The sequence below is a fragment of the Schistocerca americana genome, chromosome 3, assembly GCF_021461395.2.
Source record: "Schistocerca americana isolate TAMUIC-IGC-003095 chromosome 3, iqSchAmer2.1, whole genome shotgun sequence".
NCBI classification, from domain to species: domain Eukaryota; kingdom Metazoa; phylum Arthropoda; class Insecta; order Orthoptera; family Acrididae; genus Schistocerca; species Schistocerca americana.
The window spans coordinates 795,103,822-795,125,545 of NC_060121.1; the positions used below are offsets into that span (position 1 = coordinate 795,103,822).

General features: G+C 40.6%; 1 protein-coding gene and 1 non-coding gene across 2 annotated transcripts in view; one reads left to right on the top strand and one right to left on the bottom strand.

The window, feature by feature from the left end:
• LOC124605315 (dehydrogenase/reductase SDR family member 4) overlaps positions 1-10,942 on the top strand; it is a 38,934-nt gene extending 27,992 nt beyond the window's left edge. Inside the window, exons 5-6 of the mRNA XM_047136901.1 lie at positions 9,139-9,194; positions 10,527-10,942. Coding sequence (XP_046992857.1) covers positions 9,139-9,194; positions 10,527-10,641 — 171 coding nt within the window. The 3' untranslated portion in view covers positions 10,642-10,942. The remainder of the gene's footprint in view (positions 1-9,138; positions 9,195-10,526) is intronic.
• On the bottom strand, positions 8,112-8,186 carry Trnas-cga. Its single transcript has one exon. It is a non-coding gene; the product is annotated as a tRNA-Ser (tRNA).
• Positions 10,943-21,724: the final 10,782 nt, after the last annotated feature.

Consider the following 21,724-nt stretch of genomic DNA (forward strand, 5'->3'; position numbering starts at 1 on the left):
GCAGCATTCTGTAACAGCTTAAAAAAAATGTGAGAGCCTCCTCGGCCAGGAAATTTACATACTTGCACATTTGTGTTTCAAACATTTGAACAAGCCAGTCCACCTTGCTGTTCAATTGTGGATGTAAGTAGGCATCGTGATATGGTGAATGCCATTGTCTGCAGAGAAGTCCTTAAAAAATTGTGCCACAGACTGAGGACCATTTGTCCAAAACCAGAGCGCAAGGCAAGCCTTCTATGGAGAATTTCTTTGACAGGGCCTTGACAGTCATGTCAGCTGTCGCAGACGGACAACAAATGACATAACGAAAATTAGAAAGATCATCAGTTGCCAACAAGTCTAAAAAAGGATCAGTGAAATCAGTGTGGACTCTTTCTCAAGAGTGTGTAGGGGCTGGCCATGGCAAAAAATCAGTGCACGGTGCTTCCTGCTGGCCTGAACACTTGTGTTTCACCTCCCGATTGATGCCCGGCCAAAGCACATGGCTGCACACCCAACAGTTTTGTGCAAGAGATCCTCCAGTGACCCTGATGTAAGTGGAGGACCTCCTGCTGCAAAGCTGCTGTAAATATAATGCGGTGAGTAAACCTGTCTGTTGGTAGGAGAATGATGCCATCCAAGAGGCAGAGGGCAGTGGCCCATTGCGTAAAAATTCCTAGTGGGTCTGATGCCAGGCCTGACGGATGATCGGGCCTACTGTGTTTTATCATGTGCATGATCTCTTACGGTGGGTGATCAAATAAAATTTTGCACCATACAAGAACACGTAAAATTTTTTAAGGCATCGACAATAGCAAGAGTTTGTTTTTCCTCTGGAGAATAAGGTTTCCAAGCCAAGATGAGTGTTTTTGATACAAAGGCATAAGGCTGCCCCCACTGAATACTGTGACACATACATAGTGAGAAGCAGATGCTTGCCGGGTTGAAATGTTGCAAGACATGACACGGAGCAAAGGCTATCATTAAGCCACATAAAAGCATGCTCACAGGCTGCAGACCAAACAAAAGGAGCACTTTCTGAAGCAACAGATACAAGGGATAGATGATAGTAGGCACTCTGGAATTAAACTTGCAATAGCACACCACTTTGCTGAGATTCTCATAGATTAGACAGATCGGGCAAACCTATAATGGCAATGACATGCTCTATTAGTCACGTGCCCTGCTGGGAAATTTCATGATCCAGAAAAATGCAGGAAGGCTGGAAAAAGTGTGACAGTGAGATTGCATTTAAGGCACATGGCCTGTAGAATAGTAAACAAAGAACGGAGGTTGTGTACTTGATCCAGCATGTTAGCTGAACAGTAAACAGAGAATGGAGGTTACGTAGGTGATCATCCATGGTAGCATCTGTCACAACCATACCTTGAATATAGATGATGCAATAAAGGACAATTGTCATCCCTTGTTCTAAAAAAATGTAGAATATGGCAGGCACACTAGGGACCCCAAACATTAGCCATTGATACTGATGGAGGCTGAAAGGCATGTTAGCCACAAGCAACTGTTTTGATGCTTCATCCAACGGAATCTGAATGAGGTTTTTGGCCATGTCGATTTTTGAAAAGAATTGACCCCCAGCCAGCTTAGCTTGTTTATGATCACTAAGGCGTGGCCACTCACTTGAGGAAATTGGTCTGATCACTCCAAATGATATGAAGCAATAGCTACTGGTCACCAGCTGGAGGGGTGGGGGGGGGGGGGGAGAGAAAGTGAGGATGGGTCGTGGGCTTGAGGATGATGTATGCTGTTGTGAAATTGTTTGCACAGCCTAGCCCTGGGGAAAACAGATCCGAAAACTCAGCATGTAAGGAATCCATTTCATGATAAGGCACTTGATGTGACATCAGATGTGCTGCGTCCACAATAAGAAACCAAAATATGCAAAGGCATCTGACCCAAATTAATTTTCAGTACTTGCATCATTAACCACCTGATATGTAACAGAATGGACAACTGATTTTTAAAGTAAGTCAACCGTAAATCATGAATTAATAGAGATATTGAAGTCATAACAGAACTGAAGCTTACAGAACAGCTTCTTTATGATCAGTTAAGGAAATCAGTCTGATCACTCCCTATGATATTAGCCATTGATGGCTTGTAGGATTAATGGCTTATCCATCCCCAGCATTTCAGTGAAAAATTGTTCTGGCCTGCAGACAACAATGAACACGTTGATGAAACAGTGTGCATGTGAGTCAGTGAAGATTAGGAATCTGCTGTTTGTTATAGCTTACCAAGTGTTGCTTGAGGTATACCAATGATGGGAAGAGGGGAGGGGGGGGGGGCTGGCTTACGTCTATGAGTTGAACAGGGACACAGTGGCCCCCATGTTGCCTTGTAGGATTAGTGGCTTATCCATCACTCTCATTTGAGTGAAAAGTTTGTTCTGGTCTGCAGACAACAATGAACATTATGGCGAAACAGCTGAGTGTCGATGTCCATAGATTCTTGCAGTGGGAAAGGAGGGGGGGGGGGGGGGGGTTAAGATTGAAATAATGCTGCTATGTGACCTCTCCTTTTACATTCATGGCAAGATGCCCAGTGCTTGTGGTGGACCCTCCGCTTGTGCTATACGAAACAAGAGGGCCACAAAGGAAGTGGCATTCGCTGTTCCCATTACCGAAAAATGCCTCCAATTGGTGACGTGCGGCATGGGGACATGTAACAAAAGTGGAATATTTGAAACCTGATTCAACGTAAGGTCTTTAAACTGAAAGACATGTTGGCACACCTACTTATCTGGGGCTGAACAAATAATTGCATGTCTGACCGTAGGTTCTGCATAAGATTCCTGAGACTTAGCCATGTCCCGTAAGACTGAGACCATGAAGCTTGGCAGCCCAAGCTGTTGCAGCTGTTAGCGACATTGGTAGAATTCAACATGTTCAGTGGCCATGTGCATATGCTTGTGTTGACAGGAGGACAGCAAGTGACACATATCATCAAAAGAAAGTGACTCTGGTTCTTGCAGAGGAACTAACTTGCACAGTAAGTGATACATACTAAGTGGTCTCCACGATGAAGAAAGAGCCTTACAGGTCTTTGTGTCCACCACCTGGAATGCCATGGAATGTTGGTAACACTGCTTGTTGTAAGTGTTCCAATCTTCTGTGGATTCATTATTGGGGGTACAGCTGAACCTGGGTGAACATAGTCAACAATCATTCCACCACAGCTGTATGTGCATGTCATTGTTGCAGAAATGACCAGTGTAAAGCCTCCAATGAGAGACAAGTGGCAGAGAAACCACAAAAGCTGAAATACGTGAAAATTTGATGTGCATTGTCACCACCTGTGTTCTAACTGGTAACACAAGGAAACCCACAGAGGTACAATTTATTTGTTCACAGAGCAATATCAACAAGAATGCTGATTCATTCCACATCATTTCAATAAAATAATTGTTCAAATGATCTGTGGACCAGGTAACTAACTAAATAACAACTAGTTAGCTAACAGTGAAAGTAGTTTACATGTCTCAAACACATTTAACAACCAAGGGCCCCGGAGCCAGTGAATGTCCTTATGAGGACACTATCCACGTTAGATGTCACTGGTGTGGTGCAGCACATGCACAGCAGACCTTGTGGCAGTGGTGGGTGACCAGGCTGCATCTGGCGGTCGCCTTGGTAGTTGTGGGTGCACCATTTGAATGTCGGCATGCGCTACACTTGTAGTCATCCAACTTAGGTCTGCTGTGGGTGTTAGGTGTAGTAACCAGCAGGTTACTACAGTGGCACCACTAAAATTAAGTCTTATAGTATGACTGATCAGGAGACCCCCAAAAAGGCAGGTTCAGCCACCTAACTGGAAAGGTTTTTCCTATCTTCGCACCCACACCTACCTTTCCTTTGTGATGTATGAGAGCTGTGTGTGATAAGTATGTCTGTTAAGTGTAGATGACTGTAATGGTGTTGTGTAGTGAAATGTCATGTTCGTATTGGAGCACCAAGGGGCTTACCGAGTTTTGATGTCACCGTCCAACAGATTTATCACCATCAGTAGTGTTGCATGCCCTCACTTCATGAGATACTGCAGAGAGGTTTGGAATAAAATCCAAGACATTGATACAAAGACTGTAGATCCAGGACTTTCGGCCACCACATCCTGTCCCTTCTTCTGTAAAGGCGAAGGGAAAATGACCAGCATTGTGTAGCATACCTTGACTGTCACCATCCAAGGACTGGCCATGCCCAGTGGTTCTTAACTTCTATGACTTAATGGGAACCAGTGTATCCGCCCCACCACTGCCATTGAAAGTGGATCCACTCATTGACATTGCAACCCACTCTACAAGTGCCAGCAATTCCTGAGTGGAAGAGGTTTTTACAATCTGTGAATAACAGAATTAATGATGAGCAAAACGCATGTAACGAAATTAATGGTGAGCAAAGTGCAGTAACTTTCTGGACATTCATTAATTCACTACCAAGTGACTACAACACAATTACATGTCTTCACAGTATGCTATTACAGGGTGTACACGAACCGGGAGATCCGGGAGAAAACCGGGAAAAACCCGGGAATTGTTTAAAATTCCAGGGAGTTTTCATCGTTTTAGTTTTCAGTTAAATTTTTGTGATTTTGACTGGTAATAACCAATACTCTAACAAAGGATATCACTGTATCCCACTACTGCAGAATAATACTGCAGCAACAAAACATGGAAATTGCCTCCAATGAGCGTGGCGTGACAGCTGTTTAAATTAGATTCGTTTCAGCAGTTGCGACCGGGTTCTTCCGCATGCGTAGTTGAGTCGCGTATGAGTAGTACCTTCTCCCGCTTCTGGTTACAGAAGTGTGGCTGAGCGCCACTACTTAATATTGCCCCAGTTCGGAAATTAGTAAATCTGGGGCTGATGCACAGAGCAGTCTGACTTGTGGTGGGGAGATGGGTCGTCTCTACATGACCTGTGTTTACATTTAGTGATTTTGTTGTTTTGTATTTGTTTATTGCTCTCACGTTAAATGATAACAAAACGGATTTTTGTGGCTGGGAGCAATCAACTGAATTAAAATACGTTCGCGTTATTACGGAAGACTAAAATATGTTATTAGTTTTAGATTTTATTTCCACCTTTCTGACAGTCAAACATTAATCGCCTTACAGAACAATGAAGTTATTTTTGCCGGTTTGCTAAAGAGATTTGGCTTTTATTAATCTTTTCTGTTGAGGCAGTCTATTTATTTGAAACTAAGTTTTTAATTTCACACTATTGGCTAGTTTCAACTGTTCACTGCATGTCAAGTGCACGTATGGCATTATGCCATAATAAAGAACCAAAATGAGATAATGCAGTACTGGTACTCCAAGAAAATTTACATACGAATGTGCATTTTAAGCTGGCGTATGTGTTGTAGTATGGTTCACGAAATTCCGACACTCTTGAAGTATCCTCTGGTGTCTTGTTTCTTTTATGACATAATGTAAGATCTTTTAATGTTTTACACGTACGAACATATGGGCTTCCTGTGTCATCGTAGGTGCGCAAGCGCGGTGATGCTTGTTATCTGGCGCTCTCTTGCAACTGCAGAAATGAACCTATTTCTAACAAGTCGCGGGAAAATATTACGAATGATCGTTTGAAAAGCGTTACATTCAAAGCAGATTTCCTTTTACTTAAGATGAGCTATGTGTGAAAATGTACGATGAATTTCTTAAATCACAAAGCGTTTGACTCTCATTTAAAAATCAACTCTTTGAGGAAGACCATTTAGAAGAATTTCGAGCCCAGAAGATCAGACATTTATGTCGTTATTAAAAATTTTAGTGGCACATTTGTGTGATGTATCTTAAAGTGTAACAAGCGCAAAAAAGATCGACATTATATGTAGAAACTTAGCTTCTCTTCCAGCTTATTAATCTTAGAGACCAATATTGTATGTGAATGCTATGTATATTAATTTAAATCATTAACTTTTCTTATTTGTGTGTTCGCGCTACTTAAGAGTGATCTTGCTATTTGCTGACTACATCACGTGTCCTATGCTGTCATCAGCTGGCGAGAACATGTGACATTAGCTATGATGGGCTTACAAAAGCGCATCGCAATCTCGATTTCAATGCTTCGGAAAGTGACATGCAGTGTTTGGTGAATTCGAATTTATACCTTCGTAATACGAAAAAATGTAGCGTACATGTTGCTGCACATCAAAGGTGTTTCAAAACGTGTTTCTCCCCTCTGAGTTTCGTTTTCTAAAGTGCCAGGAAATTCTACTCCAATATATAAAACCATAAACATTCAAAGGATTGATGAGTTTTACAGTGCCGATTAAGATTATACTGTCACTTAACACAGAAAGAGTGTGTCCTCACCCGGGAGAAAGTGTATTCTGCTCCAAACAACTGCAAGCAGAGCAGTAACTGCTGTCACCTGATATTTGCTACACAAATGCCACACTTTCAGTTGAAACTGCATATTATGAGCTTTCACATTGCCTGTATAACTGCAGGTGTCGCTTTGCAATTTCCGTTACACTAAGGGCGTTACAGATGAAAAAAAAGTAACTTTTCATGACTTTAAACTTTGTTCTTGGTAGAAACTGCTTAATTTAGTCCATGCACCATAGCATTCTATCCACTCACCACACAACTACCATTATGTTGACATTACACTCAAGTGAACTGAATCTTAGTGTTTTCTTCAAACCTAGAAGTAGATGTAGTGGTACTTAAACATTCATATATAGCAAGACAGTTAAATGTTTAAAAATGTACACTGATTTGTCACTGCTGAGTAAAGGCTTGTGTCCAATATAAGTAAACTTTTTGCAAGTCACTTGCAGAAGCTACTTCTGAAATTTGTTTGACACGAAAAATACCACCAGCAAGTCGACCTCTGCAAGTTGATGAAACTTAAAATATCAGTGCTGGGAAGGATAATGGCGCAAAGACAGATGATCCAAAACAAATGTACCCTTGGAAACCCCTAAACATATATAATTGGCCACCACAGCCAACAAGTACGAAATTAATTTACAGATTACTTTGTTTCGCCAGAAGGAGATGTAGAATAGCAGCTCAGATAGCTAAAATTTAAAGACTTTGTTTTATAGTACCTTAAACATAAATACATTACATTCGTAATAAAATTAATAAATAATGTTTGAGAAAAGAGTAATTAAAAGGCCATCTCTTGGTTGTACAGCTTGCCACATTTTTGTAGCCAGCTTTCAAATATTTAATTGTAAAGTAGACAAGAGATGCCCGAAACTAGCGTACGACATTCTCAGAAAGTTGATAATCTGAGCAAAGTCATCTGATTTTATTTCATTCGACAGTGTTTCTTGATAAATTAAATATGTATGCCTCTGTATAAATTTCTTTACCCAAATATTTATTTTGTTTCTTAATTATGTTTTTCATAATGATTTTTCTCCAATAATAATAATAATAATAATAAACAACAATGGGGGCAGCTGCTTTGTTTTTGACCTCAACGCTGTAGACTTCTACTTGCAAGCTCGCAATGCAACTCTACTGGAAACACTTCTGGTTGTACTTGCAGCAAGTTCCTGTAACTAACTTGCCGAAGCAACTTGCAGAAGTAAACTTGAGTAAGTTTTTGTTCTAATGTAAACACATCACCAGCTGCTTGCAGAAGTTTCTTGCTAGTGTACACACATCTTCACATACCTTGATGACACTTGCTGCAGCATACTGCAGAAGGTGATTGGAAGAAACATGCAGTGAGATGAACAGAAATGACACTTTTATTAAAAAATGATAATTACATAGCACTCACCGCGATTCATGGAGGTCCCCTGGACATTACAAAAGATGGGACATAACTTGTAATAGGGTGTATGATCACCACAGACTACAGTGTATGCCCTGCAACACGCTCCCATGCTGGTCACAAGGTCGACGAGTTCTTGTGGTAGGGTGTTCCATTCCTCCACCAGTGTGGTTGACAACTGCTAGATGGTCATTGCTACATGTGGATGTGCTTTCGCCAAATGAAAGTACATTCAGCATTGTCAAACATGAGCAGTTTCGTGGCCCAGGTGTTACGATATGAGAAGGCATAATGTTTCCAGAATGAGATTTTCACTCTACAGTGAAGTATGCACTGATACAAAACTTCCTGGCTGATTAAAACTGTCTGCTGGACCGAGACTCGAACTCGGGACCTTTGCCTTTCGTGGGCAAGTGCTCTACCGACTGAGCTACCCAAGCATGACTCCTGACCCGGCCTCACAGCTTTATTTCCACCAGTACCTCGTCACCTACCTTCCAAACTCCACAGAAGCTCTTCTGTAGAGCACTTGCCCACAAAAGGCAAAGGTCCCAATTTCAAGTCTCGGGCTGGCACACAGTTGTAATCTGCCAGAAAGTTTAAGGCATAATGTTGCTTGAGAATATTGACCCCCATGGTACGTTGATTGATCAACTTTATTGTGACACTGTACTCTTTCCCTATGTGCATCTTTGCAGGAGTGCGTTTGTCCCTAACTTAATTTTTATGGATGACAATGCATGACCATATCAAACAGCATAGATGGAGGATCTCTTAGAAGTAGAGGATGTTTAGCGAATGGACTGGACTGCCTGCCACCCATTCCTCAACTTAAATCCCATGTCACTTGTGTGGTATGTGTTGGGGAGATGTATTGCAGCATGTACACATATGACAATAACCATCAATAAGTTCTCAGACATGCTGTTGGAGGAGTGGAATGCCCCATCACAAGAACTTTACCAACCTTATGGTAAACATGGAAGCACATTGCAGAGCATGCACTGCAGTATGCGGTGATCAAGCACCCTATTGAGAGTGATGCCCCACCATCATGGACCACCGTGACTTCAGCGTAATTATTGTCTTTCAATATAAATGTCATTTCTGTTCATCTTTTGTGTACTGCTTTCAGTTACCTTTTGTACTATACTGTAGCAATTCTTTTTATGTATGGTCCAATTTTCCTCAAGGTATGTTACTTGGCAGTGAAACATCATTCAAAAGTTACTTTTGACCTTAAATTTTGCACACAAGTGTACTAGTGTATTTTAAATGTATGTTTTATATGTTCTTGGTTGTATTTACTTTCATTGCTTTGTATCATATTCTAGAATTTATGTAATGTAACAAGAACGATGACTTTGACAATTGTTTTGTGAATTTGTTGCAGCTTTATGAAAGTGAAGAAACCAATGAAATTACACTTTCACAGATCCCAATGAGGAGGTATGTTTGACAATACTACAATTTTGGAATCTAGATATATTAATATATAATGCCTGACAAGAAATATGTACCCAGTAGGGTAGGAGGAAATGGAATGATACTTCATGGGTGGAGAGAATTCGAGTTATTCCAGCAATTACAAAATCAAGTCAAATTTACAAACAATTTGGCAGTATAAGCTCACTTTATCAATGTGACGTTGCACCCTCTCTGGCCAGAACACATGGATTGATTTGGGTGGGTAGGGTGTCGTGAAGCTGCAGTATGTTTTTGTGAGGAAAGCTGGCCCACAACTGGTTGTAACTGTCTCTTGATACCCTTGATATTTGCACTGGGGCAGAGTTGACATTTGATCTGGTCCCCTGTATGTGCTATTGGGGACAGATCTGGAGATGTTGATGGTCATAGGGAGTTGGTTTAGCTTTCTGTTTGCTAGCTGTTAGAATGTCAACTAGACAACACATAAGGGACAAAAAATTGATCATTCAGCTGATATGAAGATGAAAGAATTGTACTCAATAGAATGAATACTTCCATAGGTGATAGCTATTGTCATTAATTATTCAGAGACTAGATTTGGTTCCCAGTAATGAAAGCATGGGAAATTGTGTTGTTCAACAAGGGACATGTCATTAGTTTAGGAGCAGCTCGAGAAAATAAGTGTCAAAATTTATACTAAAGCTGCCAATGTGGCAACCAATGTTAGGGCTGAACCAAACTGGGAACCATTCTTAATTTGGTTATTATTGTTGAATGCAACACTTTTAGTGTGTGTTTAGGACCACCAATAGGGAATTGTAGACCTTGAAATTTCATGAATGTCTGAGAAAGTAAACAATGTGACAAACTTGACAACAACTTATTCTTCATTTTACATACAAAAAAATTAGAACTACAGATGTACTAATTTAATATTTATCTTTTTTTTAATTATAGAAACAGAGTTTTTGTCAAGCACAAAATAAATAATAGAACAGTGCTAAGGAAAAATAACACAGAACTTTATTAAATGTAAATTATTCAGTTTGCTTCTGAACATCACCTAACCTGGCATCTGTTTTGACTCATCCCTATTTTTAAATGTGCAAGTTTGTCATACAAAATTATTTATAAAACAGCTGAGTGCAATCAGTGGATAATGGAGTCATTTAAAACATCCCAATTGCTGCATTATTGAGACAACAGTCATAACAAGAACCGGGAATTGTTATTTGCAAGGGCACTACACAGTGAACTGTATTGCATTCACTGGAAAAAATCATTAAGCCATATTCACCTTTGTAACACTGTTTTTAAAAATAAATTACAAAACATTTTGATCTTTTGTTTCAGACTTGCACATCCTGATGAGATATCTGGAATTGTATCATTTCTGTGCTCTGAGGATGCCTCTTACATAACAGGAGAAACTATAATTGCTTCTGGTGGAATGCCATCAAGATTATAACATACAATGTGAAAGACTGTACTTTACAACTATATGATATTATTGAGGGTGAATGGTACATTAAAATCTCCATTTTTTGAGGATATAAAGGAGTTTGTGTCAGTCAGGGTTAATGTTTATAAAAATGTCTCAGTGCAATATTTTTTTTAAATTGTGGGTGTATGTGAAGCAGTGATTATTTTGTAAATTTTAGAAACTGGGTGTATGGAATTGGATATATGTATTGGTAATGTATATATGTAACCATGACAGTATAGTGAAACATTGAATTAAATAAACAGATCTTGCCATTATAATTGTATTAAAGACTAATTTTCAACTAAAACATTTATGGCAGTACTATCCTTAACTTGAAAACTGGTGGAAAATTGACACACACATGAGATCTGAATGTAATGAATTACCTATGAGGTCCTGTAATTTTATTTGGTATGTACATACATCTGTATTTCTTCTTGATATCAAAAAGTTTTAGTCTTTTTTTGCTCTTCCAGGGATCTATTTTCTTACCTTATGTAAAAGAAAAGTGGACTTAAAATAGTGGAAAATCCAGGATGTAATATAAAAAAGATAGATTGGTACTCACCACACAGAGGAGATGTAGAATAAATTTCTTTGATTTCCGATGATCACAAAACTTTTTGGTCCTCAGACTATTGGGTTCAGTCAGCAGTGACCGTCTTCAGATTTGCAGCAAAACATGAGAAAAGAAATACAACTAGTGGACAGTTTATATCTCAAAATAATAAAATATGCCATAATGAAATGTGTTATTTTCATAGACTGGAAACTTGCTTAAAGTATGATAAGGTAACGTGTTCTAATATGAATAAGTCATAGTGACATCATCATGAAATAAATGCAAAATCATGTGAGCTTCATCACACATATTTAAAATGTGGAGTGAACTAGGCCACAGTGCCAGCAGAGTTATTCTGTTAACAGTGCTACTGTTGAAATTAAACTGAGGTACAGTAACCACAAAATACATTTGTGTCATAGGCATGTTAGATGTCACTATTATAAGCTTATTCATATTTGTTAATTTTAAATTGTGCAAAATGCTATAAAATAAAAATACAATAGGTTAAATCTGAAGTGGGCTCATGAGGTTCCTACCATGATAAAATGTAAAAAATTAAAACATGAATAAATTAAATTTTAAAATTGTTATAATGGAAAAGTGACACTATGGTTCTGAGATACTTTTGCAGTGATTTTAGATAAAAAATATAATGCAGACAAGAACAAGTTAACCAAATAACAGGATTGATAAAATAACTGTGGAAAGTGGCCAAATAAATAAACAAAAGTAAGTCACTAGCTCCCTCTGTTGGTGTAGTCACCAGAATGCAGCATATGCGAGTAGTAGTCAGAGGCCCTCCTATAACCACGATATGCAGACCAACAAAAGGATAATAATTCACTCTCTGGCTTGTTGACTTGTCAGCCAACTTTGCACTGTTGACCACTGGCAGCCATCTTTTTAAATAGCAGGCCACACATTTTTCTGTGTCATCAGTTTAATAGTGGCTTTTGCTCTGGGATGGGAGAAATTGTGAACCATGTGAAAGATTGCTGTTTATAGTGTTTTGGGCATGAATGGTCTAGGTGGGGGTCCAGACATGTCGCACCAAACCAGGTCCATGCTTAGCAACCACATTTGTTTGAACTAAAGAGCTGTTGAAGTGTCCCAAATATCACCTGTAAGTTGATTGTAATTTATAAGTAAAGAAATTGCACTGACCTTTTTTTTTGGGGGGGGGGGGGGGGAGGGAATAAATAAAAAATAAATAAAAATTGGCCACTACATTTTCTGTCCCTCTTAATTGTCTTATGTTTGTTGTGAATTGGCCAATAAACTGTAGATGGCAGAACTGCTGGGGTGAAGGGAAAGTGATTGGTTTATGAACTTTGTAGACTGTAAATGGTATAGCTTCAAGATAAGGGTGAAAGTTTCTTACAACTTCATAAATCAGCAGTAGCCCTTGATCATGTGCACACCAATTAGTCTCGGCCTCTGTCAGCTTCTGTCTTTTGTCTTTAGTCGTCTGATTGATTTGATGTGGTCCACCACGAATTACTCTCCTGCACTACTAACCTCTTCATGTCAGAGTAGCACTAGCACCTTATGTCCTCAATTATTTGCTGAATGTATTGAAATCTCTGCCTTTCCCTACATTTTTACCCTCCACCTCCTTTTACCTTCTGAAAGTCTCCCTGTAGTACCATGGAGGTTATTCCCTGATGCCTCACAACCTGTGCGATCATACTGCCCCTTCTTCTTGTCAGTGTTTTCCCTATGCTTCTTCCTTTGCAAATTCTGCAGAGAACCTGTCCATCTGATATTTAACGTTCTCCTGATCCACTACCATGCAATGCTGTGCTCCAACTGCACATTCTCAGAAACTCCATTCTCAAATTATTATTTAATGTTTGAGATCAGTAGACTTTTTGATGTTAAGCTTCTCACTATTCTCGTATCTGCTACATATTATCAACTTTGACTTTTGCAGTTTACTCTCAATCCATATTTTGTACTCATTAGATTGTTCCTTCCATCCAACAGATCCTGTAATTCTTCTTCACATTATCTGAGGATAGCAATGTCATCAGCGAATCTTACTTTTGAAATCCTTTCATCCTGAATTTTAATCCCACTCTTGTACCTCTCATTTATTTCCGTCATTGCTTCTTTGGTGTATAAATTGAACAGTAGGGGTGAAAGACTGCATCTCTGTCTTACACCCTTTTCAATCTGAGCACTTCATTGTTTGTCCTCCAATCTTATTGTTGCCTCTTGGTTCTTGTACATAGCCCGTCTTGATTTTTCTTCAACCTTGCTTTTATTATGAAGCACCATGTGAGAACTGTCTCTCTGGTGCCTTTACCTTTCATAAAGCCAAACTGACTGTCATCTAACAAATCCTCAATTTTCTCTCCCATTCTTCTCTAAATTATTGTTGTCAGCAGCTTGGATACAAGAGCTGTTAACTTGATTGTGTGATAGTTTTCACTCTTTTCTGCCTTGCTATCTTTGGAATTGTGTAGATGATACTTTTCCAAAAGTCTGACGGTACATCGCCAGTCTCATAGGTTCTGCACACCAACCTGAACCGTTGTTTGGTTGCTACTTTCAGCAATGATTTTAGATCTTCCAGTGGAATGTTATCTTATCTATCCTTTTTGCCTCATTTGAACTCAAGTCATCCAGAGCTCTTTTAAATTCTGACTCTAATACTTGATTCCCAATGTCATCCCCACCATCTCCAATTTATTCTTTGAATACATCATCAGAGAAATCCTCCCACTAATAGAGGTCTTCAGTCTACTCTTTCCACCTAACTGTGTTTAACTGTGGAATTCCTTTGGAACTCTTAATGTTACCAGCCTTGCTGTTAATTTCACTGAAACTTGTTTTGAGCTTTCTATATGCTGAGTCAGTCTCCTGAGGATCATTTCCTTTTTGATTACTTCACACTTTCCCGCAGCCATTTTGCCTTGGCTGAACAGAGTTTGCTATTTATTTCATTCCTAAGGGATTCACATTGCTTTATTCCTGTTTTTTCCTTAACATTTTTGTATTTCCTTCTTTTGTTGATTACATGATGTGTTTCATCTGTTACCCAAGGTTTCCTCAGATTTACCTTCCTTGTACCCATGTGTGTCTATCCAACATCTGTGATTGGCCTCTTTAGAACTGTCCAATCATCTTCAACTGAGCTCTCTACTCTATTGTTCTGTATCGCATTATCCACATCCACAGTGAATTTCGACTATGTTTTGTCATTCCTCAATACTTCAGTATCCCACTTCCTTCCACACTAATTGTTTCAGACAATTCTATTGAACTTCAGTCTACTCTTCATCATTACTAAATCGTATCTGAATCTGTACCTGCCCCTGGGTATGCCTTACGACCCAATATCTGATTTTGGAATCTTTGTGTGACAATGATGTAATCCAGTTGGAACCTTCCCGTATCACCCCGTCTTTTGGAAGTATATCTCCTTTTCTTGTTATTCATGAACAGAATATTCACTATTACCACATGAAATTTATTGCAGAACTCAATTAGTCTTTCACCTTACTCATTCCTACTGCCAAACCAATATTCTCCAGTAACTCTTTCTCCCATTCTTTCCCCTACAACTGCCTTGCAGCCCTCCATGACTATTAAGTTTTCATTTCCCTTTACATTCTGAATTAAGTGTTCTATACTCTTATATAATCTCTGTAGTCTTTTACATGCTGCTGTGACACTGATATGTACAACTTAACTATTATTGTCATTGTTGCTCAATGAAATGTTCACAGTGGCTCACTCTCTGCCCTACTTTCGTATTCATAACAAGTCCTACTCCCATCGCATCATTTTCTGCTGATGTTGATATTGTCATATATTTGTCTGGTCGTAAATTCTTATCTTCATTCCATTTCACTTCACCAACCCCCACTACATCTATATTGAGCTTTTGCTATTTCTACTATGTTCAGAGTTCTGACATTCTGTACTCTAAATCATAGAATGTTATGCCCATCATTGGTTATTCAATCTTTTTCTCATGGTCACCTCCACCTTGGCATTCACTTCTCAGAGATCCAAGTAGGGGCTAATCTGGAATCTCTTGCCAATGGAAAGATCATTATGACACTTTTTCAATTACAGGCTGCATGTCCTGTGGATACAAGTTGTGTGTCTGTAATGCAGTGGTTTCCATTGCCTTCTGCATCCTCACACCATTGATCATTGCTGATTCTTTTGCCTTTTAGGGGCAGTTTCCAACCCTAGTGGCAAGAGAGTGCCCTGAAGCTCTGTCAGTTCCTCTTTGACAAAGCTTGTGATGAAGCAAGCTGGGATAATTTTACTTTCCCTCTTGTTTTGCCATCTGCCCCCCTAAATTTCATTTTTTTCACTTTTAACTAATTAGCATTAACATATATGAGTATAATCTGGATTTTCAGAAAAGAGAGAGGTTGGCTCTCAGTTTTAAAGAATATAACACCAGATCTGATTTGTGCTCAGTTTTATGTATGTAATCGATTTTCCAATTTATTTTGACTGTTCCTCGTTAGTATCTGCCATTATAGGGTGAAATCGGTAATTGTTTCATAACTTAAATTCTATTGTTGACTTATAAACAAATGTAAATTCTGTACTAAATATAAACATTTGGAGGAACAACTAATAGTATTCTTAAAGGATCTATTTGGCTCTGTTCAAAAACATGTTAGCAAAGCCAGTTCTTAATTAATTCCGAAGTAGGTAACAGTTTTGTAAAAAATATTGTTTGCATAATGAAATTTGTTAATTTCATGATTTAAACAAATAATTTGGCCTAACTCTTGCAGTAGAAGAAACTATTATTAAGAACCACTTTTTCAATGTATACAGTTAATCATTTGAGTTAAGTTTTAATTGTAATTTCTGTAAATTTAACTTCAAACGATGTGTAGTTTCAGTACCTATTATTGTGAGGATATATCAGGGCCCAATTTTTGGTCACAAGATAGTCAGTCCACACCCGAGTTTCAGATGAGAAACCTGTGTTGGATAGAACAACAACAATGCTTCGCCTTAACTGTGAAATAAGTGTTACACAATTAGTCCATGTGTGAAGACAATGACAGTGTCTGCTCCATACATACCTGATTATTCTGAAAGAACTCTAAATTATGTGGTTTATTTTTACTGCTCATGGATATTCAACAGGAAACTATTGTAGCAGTATGTGGATGTTCACCTGAAAACTATTAAAGAGGCTAATCAAAAGTTAAACAGTAGTGCAGTGCCCACATTAAATGTGTATATGAGGGGTCGTGAAAAGTGGAAGTAAAAGACTGTGAAACACAAATGTGCATGTATCGGCTACATCATTTACAGTAGACAGTACTGCACTACTACTAACCCCCCCCTATTTTTTCAGCCAGTAAGTCGACACCGAGAACAACAAACGAAGAAACAAAGCATGTGACGTCGTCACAAGCTGTTACCAGAATGAGAGTGACTTCTTAGCTGGAAGTCTTCAGTATCCATTGCTGATTACTTTTATTCAAAATTTAAGCAGTGGATGGGTTCGAACCTGGAACCGAGGATATTTTGATTGATAGTCAGAAACACTACCCCTAAATCAACTATTTGTGACGTACTCATGGAGAGCTGCCCCAAAAGCCTGTTGCCTGGGATTTACCATTGTTTGTAATGGTGCATTATGGACTGGGTGGGGGTAAGAGGATTGTTTTCACAAACTAAGCCTTACCTTTTCAAAGCCGTGTTGCGTTGTAGTCATCATGGCAGTCGTTATCTGCCAGTGTTTCTGCCAGCGGCACCTGCATCTTTGCTGCTCCGGGTAGATACCATCAGTAAGAGTTGACCATTCCTAAGAATCTTCTTAATTGCTGAGAATCTGTCAGCCAAGGAATATTCATAATGAGCTCTACCTTTTCTTTAAGGGGATAAATACAGGCAGGTGAGACTGTATGATTGAGAACTGTCACCTGTTTCTGATGCAGAACATGTTTTGCCTCATTTATCACCATACCATATTTATGTATCCTGTTGGACACTGCCTTAAGGTGTTTCTCGTGTAATTCAGTTGTTGCTGAAAATACACTCCTGGAAATGGAAAAAAGAACACATTGACACCGGTGTGTCAGGCCCACCATACTTGCTCCGGACACTGCGAGAGGGCTGTACAAGCAATGATCACACGCACGGCACAGCGGACACACCAGGAACCGCGGTGTTGGCCGTCAAATGGCGCTAGCTGCGCAGCATTTGTGCACCGCCGCCGTCAGTGTCAGCCAGTTTGCCGTGGCATACAGAGCTCCATCGCAGTCTTTAGCACAGGTAGCATGCCGCGACAGCGTGGACGTGAACCGTATGTGCAGTTGACGGACTTTGAGCGAGGGCGTATAGTGGGCATGCGGGAGGCCGGGTGGACGTACCGCCGAATTGCTCAACACGTGGGGCGTGAGGTCTCCACAGTACATCGATGTTGTCGCCAGTGGTCGGCGGAAGGTGCACGTGCCCGTCGACCTGGGACCGGACCGCAGCGACGCACGGATGCACGCCAAGACCGTAGGATCCTACGCAGTGCCGTAGGGGACCGCACCGCCACTTCCCAGCAAATTAGGGACACTGTTGCTCCTGGGGTATCGGGGAGGACCATTCGCAACCGTCTCCATGAAGCTGGGCTACGGTCCCGCACACCGTTAGGCCGTCTTCCGCTCACGCCCCAACATCGTGCAGCCCGCCTCCAGTGGTGTCGCGACAGGCGTGAATGGAGGGACGAATGGAGACGTGTCGTCTTCAGCGATGAGAGTCGCTTCTGCCTTGGTGCCAATGATGGTCGTATGCGTGTTTGGCGCCGTGCAGGCGAGCGCCACAATCAGGACTGCATACGACCGAGGCACACAGGGCCAACACCCGGCATCATGGTGTGGGGAGCGATCTCCTACACTGGCCGTACACCACTGGTGATCGTCGAGGGGACACTAAATAGTGCACGGTACATCCAAACCGTCATCGAACCCATCGTTCTACCATTCCTAGACCGGCAAGGGAACTTGCTGTTCCAACAGGACAATGCACGTCCGCATGTATCCCGTGCCACCCAACGTGCTCTAGAAGGTGTAAGTCAACTACCCTGGCCAGCAAGATCTCCGGATCTGTCCCCCATTGAGCATGTTTGGGACTGGATGAAGCGTCGTCTCACGCGGTCTGCACGTCCAGCACGAACGCTGGTCCAACTGAGGCGCCAGGTGGAAATGGCATGGCAAGCCGTTCCACAGGACTACATCCAGCATCTCTACGATCGTCTCCATGGGAGAATAGCAGCCTGCATTGCTGCGAAAGGTGGATATACACTGTACTAGTGCCGACATTGTGCATGCTCTGTTGCCTGTGTCTATGTGCCTGTGGTTCTGTCAGTGTGATCATGTGATGTATCTGACCCCAGGAATGTGTCAATAAAGTTTCCCCTTCCTGGGACAATGAATTCACGGTGTTCTTATTTCAATTTCCAGGAGTGTATGAATACATCGCCAAGGTGGGCAAAGCAGACGTCCAAGCCCCTTAGTACTTTGTCTGCAAACTCTGCCATGTCTGAGCTGTGTTCCTTAAACCAAATGGCATGCATAGATATTTGAAGAGATCAAAAGGCATTAGCATATCAGTTTTGGGAATATCTTCTTCTGTGATCGGAACCTGGTTTTACAGGCTTTGTTGCAGTCCATCTTGCTGAAGAAATGGTTGGGTGCTAGGCTCCATAGCTCTCGAGAGACCAGTTGCCTACGTGTCACCTTAAGGTGAAGGAAGCACTGTGATATGCAATACTTCCTGTACTTGGCCGTCAACCTCATGTCTAGCTTCTGGACTAATCAAACTAGGGTGAGATGATAGCATTGTTAGCACTTCTGCATATAGTACTTGTTACCAGTTCATTATCCATCTTAGTTCATGCCATACTTAGCTTTATTTCCAGTCCCTGGTGGTGTATGAAGTATGCATCTAATATTGGTTCACTAAGATCTGCCAGTATGAACCTCCACTTGAACATTTTACTCAAGCCAATGTCCACTTTTGCTTCACACTCACCATAAGTTTGAGGACTGCCATAAGGCTGAGAGTTGTGTTTTGGCACAAAGTCAAGTGCCGGCACACCAGTCAGGACCGATAGAGCAGCGAGGGCTGTGAGAAGACGTCAGCCAATTGCACGCTGACCGACCCCTCTCCAAGATGACAACACGACAGTAGCGGCCCCTATGCAAAGAGGACGTAAGTGCCACGCCTAACTGCTTGCGGCCCAGTTCTACAGCAGCTTCAAGACTAGCAACTTGGACAGATGCATCAACTGTAACCACTCGCTTGTAGTGTCTATGTAACACGGGCTTAGGGAATTGTTATACTGAAGAGATTTCATATTTTTTCTGTTGCTCTTTGCCTGTGAGACAGCTGTGTAACACAGATTTAAGTATTGTATTTTTTTCATTTTATAATAAAACTCATTAATACAATTTGTTTGAATGTTGTCTAGCAATCCGAGAAACCAGGTTTCCTAGACACCACACATTTGATGACTAGGCAGGATTTAACAACATGCACCTGTCTCTGTGGACTTACTTTACTCAATGGCAGCACACTTACACCTCAACCCGAATCAATAAAGTAGCAACAGTGTGCCTCCCTGTCTTTCCCATACAAATGATGTGATAATGTGAGAAAGTGTGCTTTCTTCACTGTTTGTGTGGATGCAGTCAGTTTGTCACGAATAACTGGGACCAATCTTGAGTGCTGGGTCTTGGCTACTTCTGATTAAATCACCAACTGTGTATGCGAAAGCAGTGGCAACTCTGGCATATACATTTTGGTGCTGTCGTAGAATTGTGAGATCTACTGCAGGCCACTGAGACCGTTCAAGAATGTGCAGCATGATGTGCATCTTGTGGCCTGATCGCCAAAACACCAAAACACTTGTGATACCAACAAATCTGGTGATTTTGTCCTCCTTGTACAATGTGGCTGTCTGATTCTGCTGACCAGATGCATACCCCTCTTCTTTACCTTTTCTTGTGCACATCCCCTTATTTATTGCCAGTGCCAACAACTGTTTCTGAATTGCATCCATTTGGTATTTCATACTTCGGATCTACTCATTGATGTCCATCTGTTGCTCCCGCCATGTAGCTGCGGCCTCCCCAGTGTTGAAGTTGCTAACTACCTCTCACTGCCGAGTTATTTCCTGGCTTATTATAGAGTACATTTTGTCTCCTTTAGCAAGCACAGAATTAATCTCGGTCTCCCCACACATCAACACCATCATTTTCACTGAAAGCAAAAGTTGTGTCAGCCATACTTGCTGTGGTGTTTCATCTAACATTGCTTCCTCTTCCACAATGCTCCTCAGATGTCACCAGAATTCGTATGGCATTCTGTCACCGATCTGCCCAAATGAAGCACTGGTTGCATTCACCGTTCCTACGATTTACATATCTGTTTCGCCATAGTGTCCTTCAATTGTAGGAACCATTGTTATGAGGGTGGTTTCAAAGTAAAGTCCCACAGTTTTGAGGACCTAGGCACCTAAGCTGTTAAGTCCCACAGATAACTCAGTATAATTACTAGTAATACTGTTTTGCATAAATGCCGAATCTAGCATTATGAACCACATTTCAGGCTTCTCCAGCTGGAACTTGGGTATTTGTGTGTGTGTGTGTTTTTTTTTTCTCTGAAGTGGAAACCATGTTAGACTCAAAGTGAGCAAACTGTCTGTCATATTCAACATATGTTGGTATAAACTCATGTTGTCTCATGTCGAAATTCGATATTGCAGATCCCTTGTCTGCTTTTGTAGGTCTCTTTTAGGTGTACAAGCTGTCCTTAAGTCAGTGTTTCACTCTGTGTGTAGCTTGAGGCTTCTGCTTCTTCTTGTAATTTTTGGGCCACTAATATGTAGGTAGCTTCCTTAATTTCAGCCATAAATATACAGAGACATGCATTAACTCCAGTTAACAAGATTTATTCACTTGATTAATCAGAATGCAGCTGAACAACCAACAGCAAATAGAGAACTGTTAAACTGGAAATAAGAGTGAATGTAACAAGACAAACCCAGCCAGTCATTAAAGAATAATATATGCATTCTTGATCACTGTCCAAAATCAGCACTTCCCACAATATCAATGGAATTTTGCTGTGTAGCAATATATGTTTAGTGCAAACTTAATGTGTGGAATAATTTTTTATGCCGCCTTTAAAGTAGTCTAGTTGTATGTGATAAACACAAGAGTACCATACTAATGTGGGTCTTCCACTACCCTCCCTCCCCCCCCCCCCCCCCCCCTCCAGCAAGAAGCAACAGAACAATATAGTTTAGGGTAATAAAACGAAAGAACAGTGATGACGTGATATCTTTAATAGTCATTCGTTCTGGTTTTGTATGACTTTGAGAGCAGATGCTCATGTGTATATTGGCTAGACATAAGTGCAATAAAATCATTATTTACTGTTTATAACAGCTAGCACTTCATTCAATACAAGCCCTATAATGGGTTATGTACAGTTGTGACCCCTTAGTGCAGC